This window comes from Periophthalmus magnuspinnatus, chromosome 13, assembly GCF_009829125.3.
Source record: "Periophthalmus magnuspinnatus isolate fPerMag1 chromosome 13, fPerMag1.2.pri, whole genome shotgun sequence".
NCBI lineage: Eukaryota > Metazoa > Chordata > Actinopteri > Gobiiformes > Gobiidae > Periophthalmus > Periophthalmus magnuspinnatus.
Genome location: NC_047138.1, coordinates 9928285 through 9942885, shown reverse-complemented (window position 1 = coordinate 9942885; position 14601 = coordinate 9928285). Strand labels below are relative to the sequence as shown.

At 40.0% G+C, this 14601-nt stretch overlaps 1 protein-coding gene across 1 annotated transcript; it reads left to right on the top strand.

Moving 5' to 3' along the window:
- The first annotated feature begins 2495 nt into the window (after positions 1 to 2495).
- LOC117380432 (transmembrane protein 91-like) lies at positions 2496 to 3100 on the top strand. The gene is made up of 2 exons (XM_033977240.2): positions 2496 to 2671; positions 2880 to 3100. Exons 1-2 carry the CDS (start codon positions 2558 to 2560, stop codon positions 3024 to 3026), a joined length of 261 nt encoding a protein of 86 aa, XP_033833131.1. The 5' UTR covers positions 2496 to 2557; the 3' UTR covers positions 3027 to 3100.
- The last annotated feature ends 11501 nt before the right edge of the window (positions 3101 to 14601 follow it).

Below are 14601 nucleotides of genomic sequence, written 5' to 3'. Positions count from 1 at the left end.
TGCAGCCCAAGTTCATATATGTAAAATAATGATGTTAAATGTGAGGACATATTATGTGATACGCATTAAGATTGTATATAGGTTATAAGTAGGCACCATTTTACACCATGAAACTTTCACTGTCCATTTGGCCCCTTCCCTTTAACGGCAAATGGTAATTAGTTTCCAAAGTGACGAAGCATCTCTGCTGTTGAGCTTTATGTGATTGTTCCTGATAAACAGTAGTAACTGAGCTGCATATTCACATTGGGACTCATGAGCTGCACATCTGTGGGCTTTTTCTTCACTGTTAAAGCATGAATTCAGTACTGCAATAATACAAGATTTGCTTTTATGTCATATGTTATAGAAATGTTTTAAATCAGTAAATTTAATAATATCTAGTGTAATAATATCTTTAAAAGTGTTTTAAAGTATCCTACACAATTAAAACTCACCTATAGCCAGTGAGCCTATGAAGAGGTCAAGCTCAGTCTACTGTAAGAACCAGAAGATGTTTTTGTTACATTATGGACCCACATTGCCTCCTAGTGGCAAAAAAGAATGATGAGGGAGTCTTGCGAATGGAATGGAATATATGGTTGATGAAAATGAAGGGTATTCAATTTAAAATTGTAATAAGGACAAGTAAATTCAATTATAATAAATCAAATTTAATATTTCAGCATTGTATTAAAGCAAAAGAATCATACAAATGATACTTAAAGGTATAAACCCAACCTTTGTGTTAGGTCTATATGTTGATATGTTAATAGGCCTATTTTATATTGTTGAACACACTGTCACTGTGATGCTGAACAGCTCTATGATGGAATAGAAAATTAAGACATTTTCCAGCAGAAGGTTCAAAGAATGCAGTCAACAACATGCATACAATGGGGTCCCTTGTGTTCTTATGTATTGGGGCTTTCATCCATAAGCTTCAGTGACAGTTGATTTATAACCAGATAAGGCCTAATTTTAAATGCAAGTTTGAGTAAAAATGTGTCTATGAAGATAACAGCAGGGCCGATTGACTTAGATAGGGAATCCTGCAGTTGCTGTGGCTGTTTAAGTCTTATGTGATAAGAACAACGCAGAGATAAATGCTCCTCTGTCGGTCTTAGAATACGCTCAAGCATCATGGCTTTCTAGTGCAATCTACACAACAACCAAAAATTTCTGTCTAGCTTTCTACAGTTATATGCAGAGCTGTTAAGTGTATTCCCGCAAATTTAATGAAATTATATTACTTATATTCTTAAATATTGGTCGAGGGGGTAATCACTATCATATATTTCATGTGCTCTCCATAGTTCTAGTGATATGCTCCAATAACCTGCAGCATGGGAATAAATGGAGCAATATTTAATTCAGTCATTATAATAATCAACTTCCATAAATGCAGGTGACACAGCTGTGTTTTAACAATTTACATTTAAAGTGGAATACAGGGTCATGGATATTTTTGAAGCAAGCCTGAAGTCCTGAACAATAATTTATAGGTTCCCTAGCCTACCTCTTCTATGTGCAACTGTTAAATTGCATGCGCCACCTCCATTACCTGGCTGCCGTGTGACCTTGAGCCTGACCATTGGCTAACACCTTTGAGTTCACAGCTGAACATCATGAGGCATGCACCACCACACTCACAATGTAAACACAGCTCTCCCTGAGCAGACAGTCATTTGGACAGCGCACGCTAGATGTGACGGGCCCTGACCTGTCCATATCTCCTGCAACAAAGAATACACATTTTTTATATTTCAAAACTCACCAGGCTTCGCAAATTGGATTATTATTAATACAAAATACAGTAATTTTCCACAACACTAGACATAACCTGGCAGCATCATAGCGGCGCTAATGGGGGAGGAGACCGGTGAAAGAAGACGTGTGCTTTTCATTACTTAATTTCACCTGGCGCACAAACCTGGTTGTGCCGTCTCATGGGGTCGCACCGCTATAAAGCCTTTTAGAGCCCACAATCTCTGGAGGGTGGAGAGCCTCTGCGGGGTGCGTAAGGAGGTATCTGTGCAGGCTTACTCAAAGCTAACGGAGATCCAGTTCTGCAAACTCAGGCAATAGGAACGCTGATATTTTCCTCATGTTTTCTAACGGGTACCTCAAATAAATAAAACATGAAACAAAATGACGTGGTGGTGCGCACGGAGCATTACGCAGTGCGCTCCATGCACCAGAGGCGACTGATGGCTGGATGGCTCATGAGATCACTTTGAGGACTACACTTGTTAAAAACTAATCACAACCACGTTTGATGTTCTTAAGGTGTCCCAGTCTTTAACATTTCGGCTCAAGGAAAGGAGATTTATGTGAGAACAAATCGTGTATTAGTAGTAGGCCTAGATAACATCACATTCGTGAACATGCTCTTTCTACAACTCTACAACTTGTCTTTATGTAACAGTCCAAATTGGGAGGAGAAGCTCGAATCAACAACGGCAACGCCCCTTTAACATAAAGGCATGGCCATCCCCCACCCAACCTGGTTTTTTTTCACCCAAGTTGCCCGAGCTTTACGATAGAGCAAACACCGTGGCAAGAGAAGACTTCTACAATGGAAACGGGGCAAACAAGCAGCGTCATCCCGTCCTACCTCGGATGGTCTATTTTCAACACCCTATGTTGCTGTTTGCCTTTAGGGATTGCAGCAATCGTTTGCTCCTGCAGGGTAAGATGGGTCATTTAATTAAAGTTGCTCATAACTTATTTGAAAAGAGCACTGTCCAAACAGTCTATAATTACATACTGCAGTGCACCGTCGCATATAGGCATCATCTTTGTGGTAATAACTTATTTAGTGCGCAAAAGTTTTCTTGTTCTTTTTTCATTTTGGTCACACTGAGCACTAAGTAAATGCATGTGAATCCTGTTTGTAGGCACAGAATGCAAATGCTGCGGGGGACCAAGTTAACGCTAAAGACGCATCCAGGACAGCAAAAATCCTGAACGTGGTTGGCCTTGTGTGCGGAATCATCCTCTTGATCATCTTCATTGCACTTAAAGCCAGCGGCGCGGCCTATTGAAGGCTGGGCCTAAGGAATGTGGCGATTTTCTTTTTTTTATGCAGCCACGCCCACTTTATATCTGTCTAATCCCATACCTTTAGGCACTCATATTAAACAGTGCTGTCAGTATTATCTTTGTATAAAATAACCAATTTTATTCTTTTTTTTTTACAGTTGTGACAACTATATATCTGTGAACTAAGTGTCATAAAATGGTTTGTTAAATAAATATTTTTTAAAGAAAACTGACATGTTTGATTCATTTTGTTGGGAAATAAACATTAACACACAAAATGGGGCCATCTATGATTTGCAGGATGATGGAGTGAAATTCCTACAAATTTACTCTGTAGTAGGTGACCTATGGTGTTTTAACTGCTCCTCAAGCCGTGTGAAGATTGAGGTGTCATAGTGCCTCCTTTGCAGTTTCCTAACTTCCTATAAAAGGGCAACAAAAACAACAAAAAATGTCAAATAAATCATGCTCAAGAGGAGTAAAGTAAACATGGGAAATGTGGGACAAATATAAACACACAAGAAAAAAGCATTCATGACTTACATCTTGTGATAGCAGGCTTCTGCCTGGACTGTGCTGTAAAGAGTTAGCATGAGATTTCCACAGTATTCTATTGAAATCCCCTGAATGGGCCCCTTTGTGCAGCCCCAAGGGGCACGCACTCAGACGGGCCTGAAACAGCTCCCCAAGGGCTGCCTGAAGGACCTGCACGGGAGGACAGCCATGCCGTTACACTTAGCAAAGTTGTAGTTCCCTTGTGCTACACTGTACCTTAAAGAAAAGCCTCTGGAAGGCTGGACTGGAGTCCGAGGCCATGTCCTTTAGTCTAATGTGGCAGAGACTGTGGAGCAGCAGCAGTGAAAAGCCCCCAACTGACTGTAATCTCTGGCGACGAACAAACAGCGTCTCCTCTGCTTCCTGCCATGGCACATGTTCACAAAGTAAGCTCAAACATAATGTAAAATCACAATGAGATTCCATACTTTAAATTACATCTGCATACATTTTGGCTGACAGATGCTCAAATGATAGTGATTGTGTCCTTGGCAAGACACACATTGTGTAGCGCATGCTGTACAAAGAATCAGCAATGCAATGGAGACAGTTAGTTATTTTGCAACTTACAATATTGCTGGATTTATTTGCTTTGTTATGAGTGCAAAACTAGTCATTGTACTTCTCTAAGAGAGGTTTTAACTATGTCACTTGTCACTTAGTAGTGTTGTATTTTGAGCATTAGAAAAATACCTGGTAAAAGAAAGAGTTTCTGAAAGCATTGTTGATGTAGTTGTTGGCAGGAAGACTGGTTGTTATTTGTAGGGTAACCAGAGGTGTCTGTGAAAATCAATAGGTGTTTTAATATAAGATGCAAACCTGCAATAAAGCTCAACTGGAAAAATACACTTCATTTTTACAATGGTATAGAAAGCACAACGTAAGAAAATCTTTGGGGGTATCTACCATTACAAAACATGTAGAGAAAGTTGACATGCACACACTACCCCCACCCATATGGTGCCCCACAAACAGCTATTTATGGCAGCTTTGGCTCATGGCATGCATGTATTTGAGTAATGGTACGCAGTTCTTTAAAGTAAGGTACATTTTAAAGCTAAAATAGAAAATGGAACCAACCAGTTGTAGATTGTTCAAGGTTTGCATGAGAAAGAGTCCATGCTGATAAACCAAATGTTCTCTTGGATTAAGGTTTGAAGCACACAAAGGGATCAGCTCGCCTTCACATTCCCACTGGGCATCTAAGACGTCCACAAAGGTTTTGCTCTTTTCTGTACAACAAAATAAAATATATCATTTAAACTACGCTTTTGTATGTGTGTATTATAGCCACAATAAGGCTGGGCAAATGGAAGTTATTTATCTAAACTCAGGGAAATGTCTACCATCTGGACTTTGTTGAAGTTCTATGAAGTTAAAAAGATTCAAGAGCAAGTGAAAACTAAATAAATGCTTAAAGCTTATAGTATGAGTTTGGCTATTATGTGCGAGAGGCATTTTGTGAAATTTCTAACTGGAAAGAAAAGAAACTTTCTGTTTATGTTATGGGTGTGACTGACCGCTTTGGTATGCTGGTGATTAAACAATTAGACAACATTGTCCAACCCACCGTGCTGTTCTCCTCTTACTAGATTGGCCCAGGTCTTCATCTGGTGCTCTACCCCCTTCAACATATGAAAGAGGGGCGACAGCTCCAACAGCCTGCTCCACTCCTCCTCTAGGTCAGAGGAGAAAGAAAAAAACAACAAGTCAACACATGCCCCGCCTACAGGATGTGTGGGCTAAACTGGTCTCAAATTACCAGAAATTAACGGGATTGAGATATATTTGGCTTGTTCTTTCAATGTTTGGCTCTCTAAAAAGAAAGAAATCTAGGTTAATCTATGCATATATTAAAAAGTATATATAAATTACATTAAATATATAAATTAGATTAAATGTTGTTAGAGTTACATTCTATGTTTCTATGGACAGATTATTTTGACCTTACCTTGCGACTGAAGCCCTGAAGATAAAGTGTGTCTCTGCGAGGGGTGGGATGGACCAGAACTCATCTCCAAACCGGTGTCTTGTGATTGAGCTTTGCCAGGTTCTCTCAGAGACTGAGTAGAATTTGCTGTTCAAACACATTGTTATTTATAAATATTTGTCCACTGGAAGAAAATGAAATGCAATATTGTTTAATGTATGTCAACAGTTGTCCTGTTTTAAACTATAGGTGTGTTATGCATGAACATGCACACTAACATAGTATATATTTATAGCTATCTTATCATTGAGCTAGTAAGTGGATATACCTTGCACTACAGCAGGCACTGACTCTGTCCAAACTCTTGATGCCACTTCCATACCATAGACCTGTTTTGTTTGCAAATCTGATAAATAAAAAAAGCATTCATGTTTTGTATTGTCAGTGCTCTTGCAAGCAATATATATGATGGACCATACCAGACAATTTGTGATTGTAAGGGTTATGAGATAAGACAGGGTAATGTTTATCTTGCAGAAGCTGGCTGAGCCTCTCCAGCAAAGGCAGAGCTTTCTCCTGGAGCAGACCCATGACATTTACTACTTCTATGTGCCCACCAAACTGAACCAAGCCATATTCTTTGTACCAAAAATGTCCAGTTAGCATGGCCTAGAAACAAAATAAATTATTATTATTATTACTGTAGAAAATAATGGCAAAACAAACATAATAAATAGGTGAGGGTGAATATCTTGTTTTAGCAAAGCCCTCTTACAGTGTGTCTTATGCAGTTGTAATTGAACTGAATAATGAGTTTGGTGGAGCAAACCTGAGCGGTGTCGGCACTGAGCTGAGATCGGAGCCTAGCAACATGCAGCGCATTAACAGCAGTGTCCAACTCAGCTTGTTTGGCACAGCATTGCTCCAACACCTCTCGTAGTCTCAGCTCTCTGTCCTGCCGGAAACAGCAGTACTTGGTAATAAAACACCTGTACACATTTAGTTTTACACCGCAAGGGTCAATGCTCTGAGATAACATAGTGAGCTGATAAAATAATGAAGGGAAACAATTGTTAAAGTGGGTTGCTGTCATGTATCTTTTGAAGAAATGTTCCTGTACCAATGAAGTACTAGACATTGTCCATTCATTTTCATGTGCTGTGTATCTTTCTTGCTCTTGTTGTAGCTGATCTATACACACATCAAGCTTTTCAAGGCCAGAAAAAAGCTCAGACTGCCAAATACAATGTTGATGCCACTCCTCCACATCACCTGTTTGAACAAAACTGCAATTATTTCAAAGTTCATTCACAGGCGGGTTTTAACATGTTTTATTCAGTGATTCTCACCCAGTGTGAGGATGTGTAGTACATGTGGGGGCAAGATCAGAGCCAGCTGGCCACACACTGCCATTCTCCTCTGGACTTCAGCCTGTGCTGACTCCTGTATCTCCAGGGCAGCCTCTCTTAAAGGTCTCACTGACCACTGCACACAGAACATAGATTTACTGTTACTATAGAGACAAAATAAAGCAGCACTTTTATTCAATAAAGCCATTCCTATTTACTCTTAGTCTCCCAAAACTTGAGAAACAAGTTCCCTGTCATGTTTTATCTCCAGGGTTTTTTTTTTCCTTGATATACTTTTTGTGTGCCTCCACTGATACCTTTTCAAATCCCTTCAGTAATTGTGAGCTATATTTCAACAGTCATACATTATTTAAATCATAACATTGGTTAAAAAGCTATAACTATTTCCTTGGAGTAAACAAATAATAGGTATTAATGTGTGCAATTAGTCTCTTTTTGGTGTAATGTATTGTATTGTATTATCTTATATTGTGAAGCAAACATAACAGTATGCCCTACATGCTTTATGCTGCATGCCATACCACTGACCTGATAAGCATCAGAGACTCTGAAGACATACTGGAAAAGTGACGAGTCCAGATCAGAAAGAATGTCCTCCTCTTTGAGCCTCTGCTGCTGCCAGTATGTGTTCCGAGCACATAACTCCTTCTGCAGCCCCTCCATCTACAGCAGCAGAAGACCGAAGACATCACTTTCCATGTTATGCTGTAAGTGTAAACATACTTTAGAATTTTTTACTTGAACACTGTCAGTTAGCTCAGTCATAATGAGCCAGTAGGAGGCAGTTAGAGGGACTACAGTCTTTCTGGATATATCCAATCTGGCTCCGACTACTGGTGCCACAATCCCAGTGACTGGATCCACAGTCTGACAGCCATAACGGATTGCCTCAACACCTGCCAACACAAACTGTTACGCCTTCTCTATGTTTTGGATGAATTGCATCATTTTACATAATATGAACATTAATATGCATCTTGTTTACCCTTTCCATCAGCGTCTTGCATGGTTCCACACAATGGAAGTCTAATCCCAGAGACAGGATTGGATTGACATCCCAGAACGGGTACACTGAGGCCTGAACCACCTGGGTCTGGATACTCCATTCCCACAAGAGCAGGAGCACATACATTTGAACCAGTCAGAGGCATCTCTCCTGTAAAGAAGAACAAAGGATTTTAAAAGTCTTAAACTGTGATTAAATATCCAAAACAAACTAGACTACATCTCTTTTCCTGATGATGAGGGCACACTTTTTGGGCCACGTTGTTTCTTTATCGAAATAAAAGGTCAGGTAGAAAGCAGGAATATATTTTACTTAAGCAAATGAAACCTTTTTCATGACCTCTTAGAATCACAAGCTATATGAGTCACTAATGCATTTTACTTGCCCAGTATTGAGTTGGACACTTCAGGGCAACATTGTCCCGTTTAGATAAAAAGGGCAGAAATTTTGCCAGACACTGAGTTATTTTAACAAATTATATGCCCTTTCCCTAAAATGAAAACTTTAATATTTTTCTACACATATCCAATAAGAGAAAAAAGAGAGAAAAAAATAGGTTTCTCTGGTGCATTTTATGAATAGACAGTGCAAAAATTGATAGGGTAAACAGGGTAAAATAATAGACCTTTCCCTTTTAGGAAATGCTTGCCTAAAGACCCAGCACAGAATATAGATGAGTGCACTGTTGGAAGCTCATTTACACAGCTACATAGAGTACATGAGTGTGCACTGGGAATGGATGTATAATCTATTAGTTTCACAAAAGCCAAATATTTTTTTTGCGTTAAAGATTGCATAATTCCTCCAGCTGCATGTTCTCTCACCACAAGCCCCTCCATCACGCTCAAGACTCTCAGACCAGTCCAGCAACATCTCCAGTCGAGTTTGGAGTTGGAGGTGGCAGTGCAGGCTCTTTGAACATGCCTGCTGCAGCTCCTTAGCTACAGAGGGAACATTTTCCAGTCGACCACTCCCCCTCTCGCTTCCACTGGATGTCTGCATGTGTAGAGGGGCTGGGTCTGATGCCCATTCATCAGTGAGCTGCTTAAGTAACTCCACTACTTTGGACATTTCTGTGAGAACCTGGACAAATTGATCTATAGTGAATGTATATTTGATTTAGGAAAAGCATAGATATGAAATTACATAAAACATTTTATTTCCTTATTGTCATTTGACAGTTCATGATGATTTTGACTTTGTTTATATCTTCATTTATTTCTGTATTCAAAAATACTTTTTTGAGAAATTTAAAGACAAAATTGGTAGTCTGATTCAGCACCTTACAGTCTATAAAGGATTGGTATCCTCCCCCATGAGGGACTAGTTGTCCTGCCCTTATGGTTGCGCCTCCCACCCTGAGCATCCTCCCACTGAGAGGCTCCATGAAGAAATCATAGAGCAAGACACCACCTACTGGCAGCACTGCACCTGCATACACAAGTACATATACAAGTGTGTTTGGATAAATTACTTTTCAATTTGTTGTGTAATTTCCTTAACAAACCTGTTACTGAATCCAGAGTCACCCCAACAGTCAGCACCAAGTTTCCTGTATGGGACTCCAGCATTGGACAGCCAATCTGTATAGGCTGCCGTTGCCGGGTGACAGGGCACATATGGAGCCCACCTATGGGATAAACTAGACCAGTGTCTGGGTGGATAGTCACTCCAAGAATGGGCACTGGGACCCCTGTGTCAGGGTCTGCCATAGGGACCCCCAGCTGCAGCCTCTGGCCTGGCCGGAGCCCTCTGAGGCGGATTCTGGATAGAGGCTGTCCTGAGTGGGGGTAAGTGGGGTATGGGACAAAGGGCAGGAGAGGATTGTCCCACTTTACACTGTCTCCTTAGATTGATATAGAAACACTGTCAGTCATGTTGAATCAGGTGAATACAAACATTTGTAACAATTCTGGTTTATTGATTATATATTTGATCCCATCATGGCATTACCTGTACAAGAGTCCACTGTGTAAACTAAAGTGGAACTGGCAGGGTCATAGGCCACATTGCCTGCTATAGGCATCACTCTGCCAGTCTGTGGGTGCACAAAGTAGTTAGGAGGCACAGCCATAGTGTGACCACTACTCAGCAGCATATGGCTGTGGGCATTTGGCCTTATAAGCCCTGTCACTGAATCAAAATGCATGGCTTGACTGATAAGCGGGGAGCTATCGGGACCTGGAACAGAACAAAATGATAATAGTAATTTTCAAATTTTGAATTTTTTATACTAGATATTTCAGTATAAAAAAAAAAAAAGATTTCTTGGCCATATACTTTACAGGACACAGCACAGCATGCATAAAAGGGGAAAGCCAGTGGAAAGAAACATTCAGTAAATTATCAGGAATCAGTCTCTCGACAAAGGAGCAAGCATTCGGCCCTGAGAGTGCGCCCCAAACTAGAAATTGCCTGACAAATTATTATATTCATATATTTATTTCTTGTGATAATTAAAAACTAGATCTCTTGTTTGTTTTGTTACAAATGTTATATTCGGATGCCTTACAATAAGAAGGGTAAACAAATCTCAATTTCCTGTAATACTCACTGTTACCAGCAGATGGTGTTATTCATACAGATTTAAGCAGCTGATTATCATTTTTATAAAAGTAAAAATTACCAAACATATGTTCCTTGGTGAGGACATTTCCAGTTTCAGGACAAAGCAGTTTTGCCCCTGTACCTTCACCTAGAATCCCCCATGCTCCCTGACGCTGGCACTCCGCTGAGAGCAAGTCTCTCATTCTTTCTATTATAGAGCTCAATCTGTGGATCAAACTTGGAAAATAAAATATTAATTTTGAATTGTTTATATTATTCTAGACTCTGAAGAGTAAATCTTCATTAAGCTGCTTACTTTTGTTCACAGATTGGTTGATGATCACTGTAGATTTTTGATAGTAGCCTGGTGCACTCTCTGAGTTGAGCATTAAATGCAGTTTCAACCCTCAACTGTGCCTGCTGCTCTCTCTTTAAAACCTGGTGTCAAAAACCTGGAGTTATTGATTTTTATTTAGAATTATAATGCATTTAGTCACTTCACAGAATTAAACACCATGTTGAATTGACAATCTTAAAAACCTGCAGTTGGTTGTTGAGAATTGTCCTCAGTTGGGAGCCCATAGACTTTCGGCGTCTTACCTCCCTTTCTACTTCCCTCATTATTTTCTCATAGCTGTCACCCATTCTGTCCTCTGTGATCAAGCATGGTTGGAGCAGCTGCAGTTTCATGGTCACCCCTTGGTAGAGCTCCTTTACCTAAACAGACAAAAAGTTAATACAATTCTATGTGTGCTCCAATACTGTAAGTCTGCCCTTCAGTAGCACTGGTGATTCAGGCACCTTTGCCGACTAAAGATTTGGCCTCTCCCATTACATCTTTATCACTTGTGTTGTCCTGGGGGAAGTAACTAGTACCCTTTGTGTCCAACTGTGTCCAATCATCAGATTTATCAGACAAACAGGAAGAACGTAATACAACCCAGCAATTGGACACCCAATCTGTTTCAATGGGTCTCATATTTAGGATTCATGAAAAAATATAACAAGTAGATACAGAGGAAGGATTGAGAGGAACAAAGATTTAAGGCAGTATATCAGTGGGTTGTTTTACCTTTTTACAGTACAGCAGGTTTAGAAATAACCAATTCTAGGCCAATAGACTATATATATGAATAATAATAAGGCCACTTAAGTAAGCAGCAGACCTCAGTGGTGAGCTGTCCCAGCCGAGTGGTGACAGAGAGGCTCTGTTTGTGTAGCAGGCTGTAGAAAGTGGTGCTGCTGAATGCCTCCAGGTCCACTTGGTGTTCATAATCCCAGAACTCCTCCAAGCTCTCAGGTTCTTACAAAAGAAAAAAAAAACATCTATACATATTAACTTAATCAAATAAAGATTAATGTGATCAATTCAGACATTGCTTCTATTTGATGGATATATTGACTTAGGTGATTTCCCAACTCCTGATTATCTGCTACACATGAAACCAACACCCTTTTCAGAAGTAATTGGTTGTGTGGACTTGGTGCCTGGGGTAACTTCCACTATTACATAAGAATGTCTGAACAGATCAACAAACAGGGTGCCAGGGTAGTCCTTGATTAAAAAAAACAAAACATGGTGGTGTATGGTTGTTGTATGGTCTTTGCGGGCAACATTGTAGGTAACATTTTCACTTATGTCTTTTAAATAAACAAGTGCCTATGAGTGAAGTGTGTTAAAAAGTCACAGCAAAAATAATAATGTTCCTATAGTGAATGCATGTGGGTAGTGAATCTACCTGGTGGGGTGGAGTCAAGTGTCATTCTTGCTTGTTGGTTTCTATGTGTTTTTCTTAGTGAGATTACTCTGGAGCCCTTTGATGCATAGTCGTCCATATTGTAGGCTAAATGTAACAAGCGATAATGCACTTTTATTGGCTTTTTCTCAGGCCATCCATATTCACGGAAAAGGATCTAAACAAAACATAGCATTAAATTATTTTGTGTGTACAGAGGCAAATTATGATCAAACATAGCAACTGGGTAAAAGAAGATAATCATATTAATATAAATTAGTATGTGTGATCACAAACAAAATGGCATGTTATTGTTATGTTTGGCACTAACCAGGAGAGTAACACATAAACCCAGAATGATCACAGCTCCAAACACCAGTCCACCAGTCACAAACCAGTCTGGTCTCAACAACAGCCCGCGTCGACGATTAATTCCAACGCGGTTTAAATGTCGGGAAATCGTTGAAAAGAATGGCCCGGGTTCATAACACTGACCATCTGCTGGCATTACACGCACATACTATATTGAAGAAAAGAAATTGAATGTATTTCACTATTTAGAGTGATTGAATAGTTTATAATCGTTAACACTTACCATAAGCCTATGTTCATGGCTGCTAAGTTTAAATACATATACACCAGGCTGGTTAAAGACAAATGAAAACAGGCTGGGAGGGGTCCAAGACAAGGTGAGCTCTTCTTTAAGTCGTCTGAATGCACCCCAGTCAAAAACTGGATTTGTGTTGTACAAATTGTCACTAAAATGCAGTTTAAAACATTGTGGTTAGTGCAGAACAGGGTGCCTTTAATACAGTACTTAACATACATATACTTACACATCATACTCAGGATAGTGATTTGTGGAGACTGTGAATAAGATTACATTCCCAAGATGAAGACATGCAGTGGGGCTTAAAATTCCTCTAGGCCTCCTATCTATTTCTTTAAATTGACTCAAGTTCGCCCTGCTGCTGGTGAAATTAATTTCATCGTGACTAATATTTCCCATTTGAGAGGCTTCCCACAAAACACTTTCTAAGAGGAAGATCACAGGAGACTTTATAAATTTATGGCCATGTGAATTATGCATGTAAAGCACTGCATTGTGACAAACCCAGGAAGCGCTCAGTCTCTTGTTGTGTAGTTATAGGAAAGAGATGGTCCAATTCTTCTGGGAGGCCACTGAGGAGGCCAAAGAAGCCTTCCTCTGCAATCAGAATGCCACAAATGGTAAAAACAGAGCTAGACAGTGAAAGGAAATGGAAAGAAAAACAAGCCAGCACATGTTAGTGTAGTGAAAGTGTGCTGACCAGTTGTCTGAACAATGTAGACTGGACGTGAGATGTTGAGCTGCCGGCCACACAGAAGAGTCTCCAGGGGATCCCAACGTAGGAACAGTGTCTGCAGCAGTCTGCCCGAGATGGACGACACCTGAACGCAATGAGACAGTTTACTTTTAATAGGTCACTGCAACAGTCGTAATGCATGTGCTCACCTCCCACTGTTGGTGCAATAAAGCCCGTATTATCAACCTTTGTTTAAAGGGATTAGATGGCTTATGCTGTACATAATGCCAAATCCATACGCTCAATTGTATTCACAATGACATGCATTGAATACGTATTGCAATAACTACTATCTTTGGTCACCTGGTTTTCATGTCTCCAGACCAGTTCAAGTTCTCCATTTGACTGACAGTGAAGTTTCAGGTCGTTGATTGCTCTGCGCCGGCATAGGCTTCCACATGAGGCCCTCTCACCGGGCTCTTTGCATAAACACAAGCCCAACTCCCTGTCAAAGCCTCTAAAGTCCTCTGCAGACGGACATACCTGCACAATATGTCAAATGTTAAATCCTTTTTTACTTGCACATTTAGGCAATAATAATTTAAACTTAATACTATAAACAACCCAACTTTATTTTCTTCCCACTTCAAAAATAGAAAGACCCCAGCACTGTCATACTTGCAACAAGTGAGCTTCTTTTACAGTGGAGCAGCAAAGTTTTGGCAGCTAGGGCTTCATCAACCAAATGGATTGTCTGAGGCTGTGAAGTCATCTTAATGTGGCTGGAGTGAAACCCAATGGGAGCACCCAGAAAGCATTATGAAAAAACATACATACAAAGTAGCACATAAACCTATACAAGATATTATGCTGAAGGATCAAAACATGACATAGGTTGTTCAAAATAACTGAGGGCATGCATAAATGTCATGAATGTAGCAGACAGGTAAATTGACAAACCTGCAGGTGCATATTCATAACAATGTGTACCTGGGACATGTGAATCTGAATAAACCATGGGAAAGTTGAATTCATCATTTAGCTTCCTCAGTGCAGGTGTCAGGAGTGTGCGTGTCATTGAAATGTACTGCAACAGGGTATTCTGTCATTGCGTTTTATAGAGCTTTTATGTTCACTTATCCTCTGC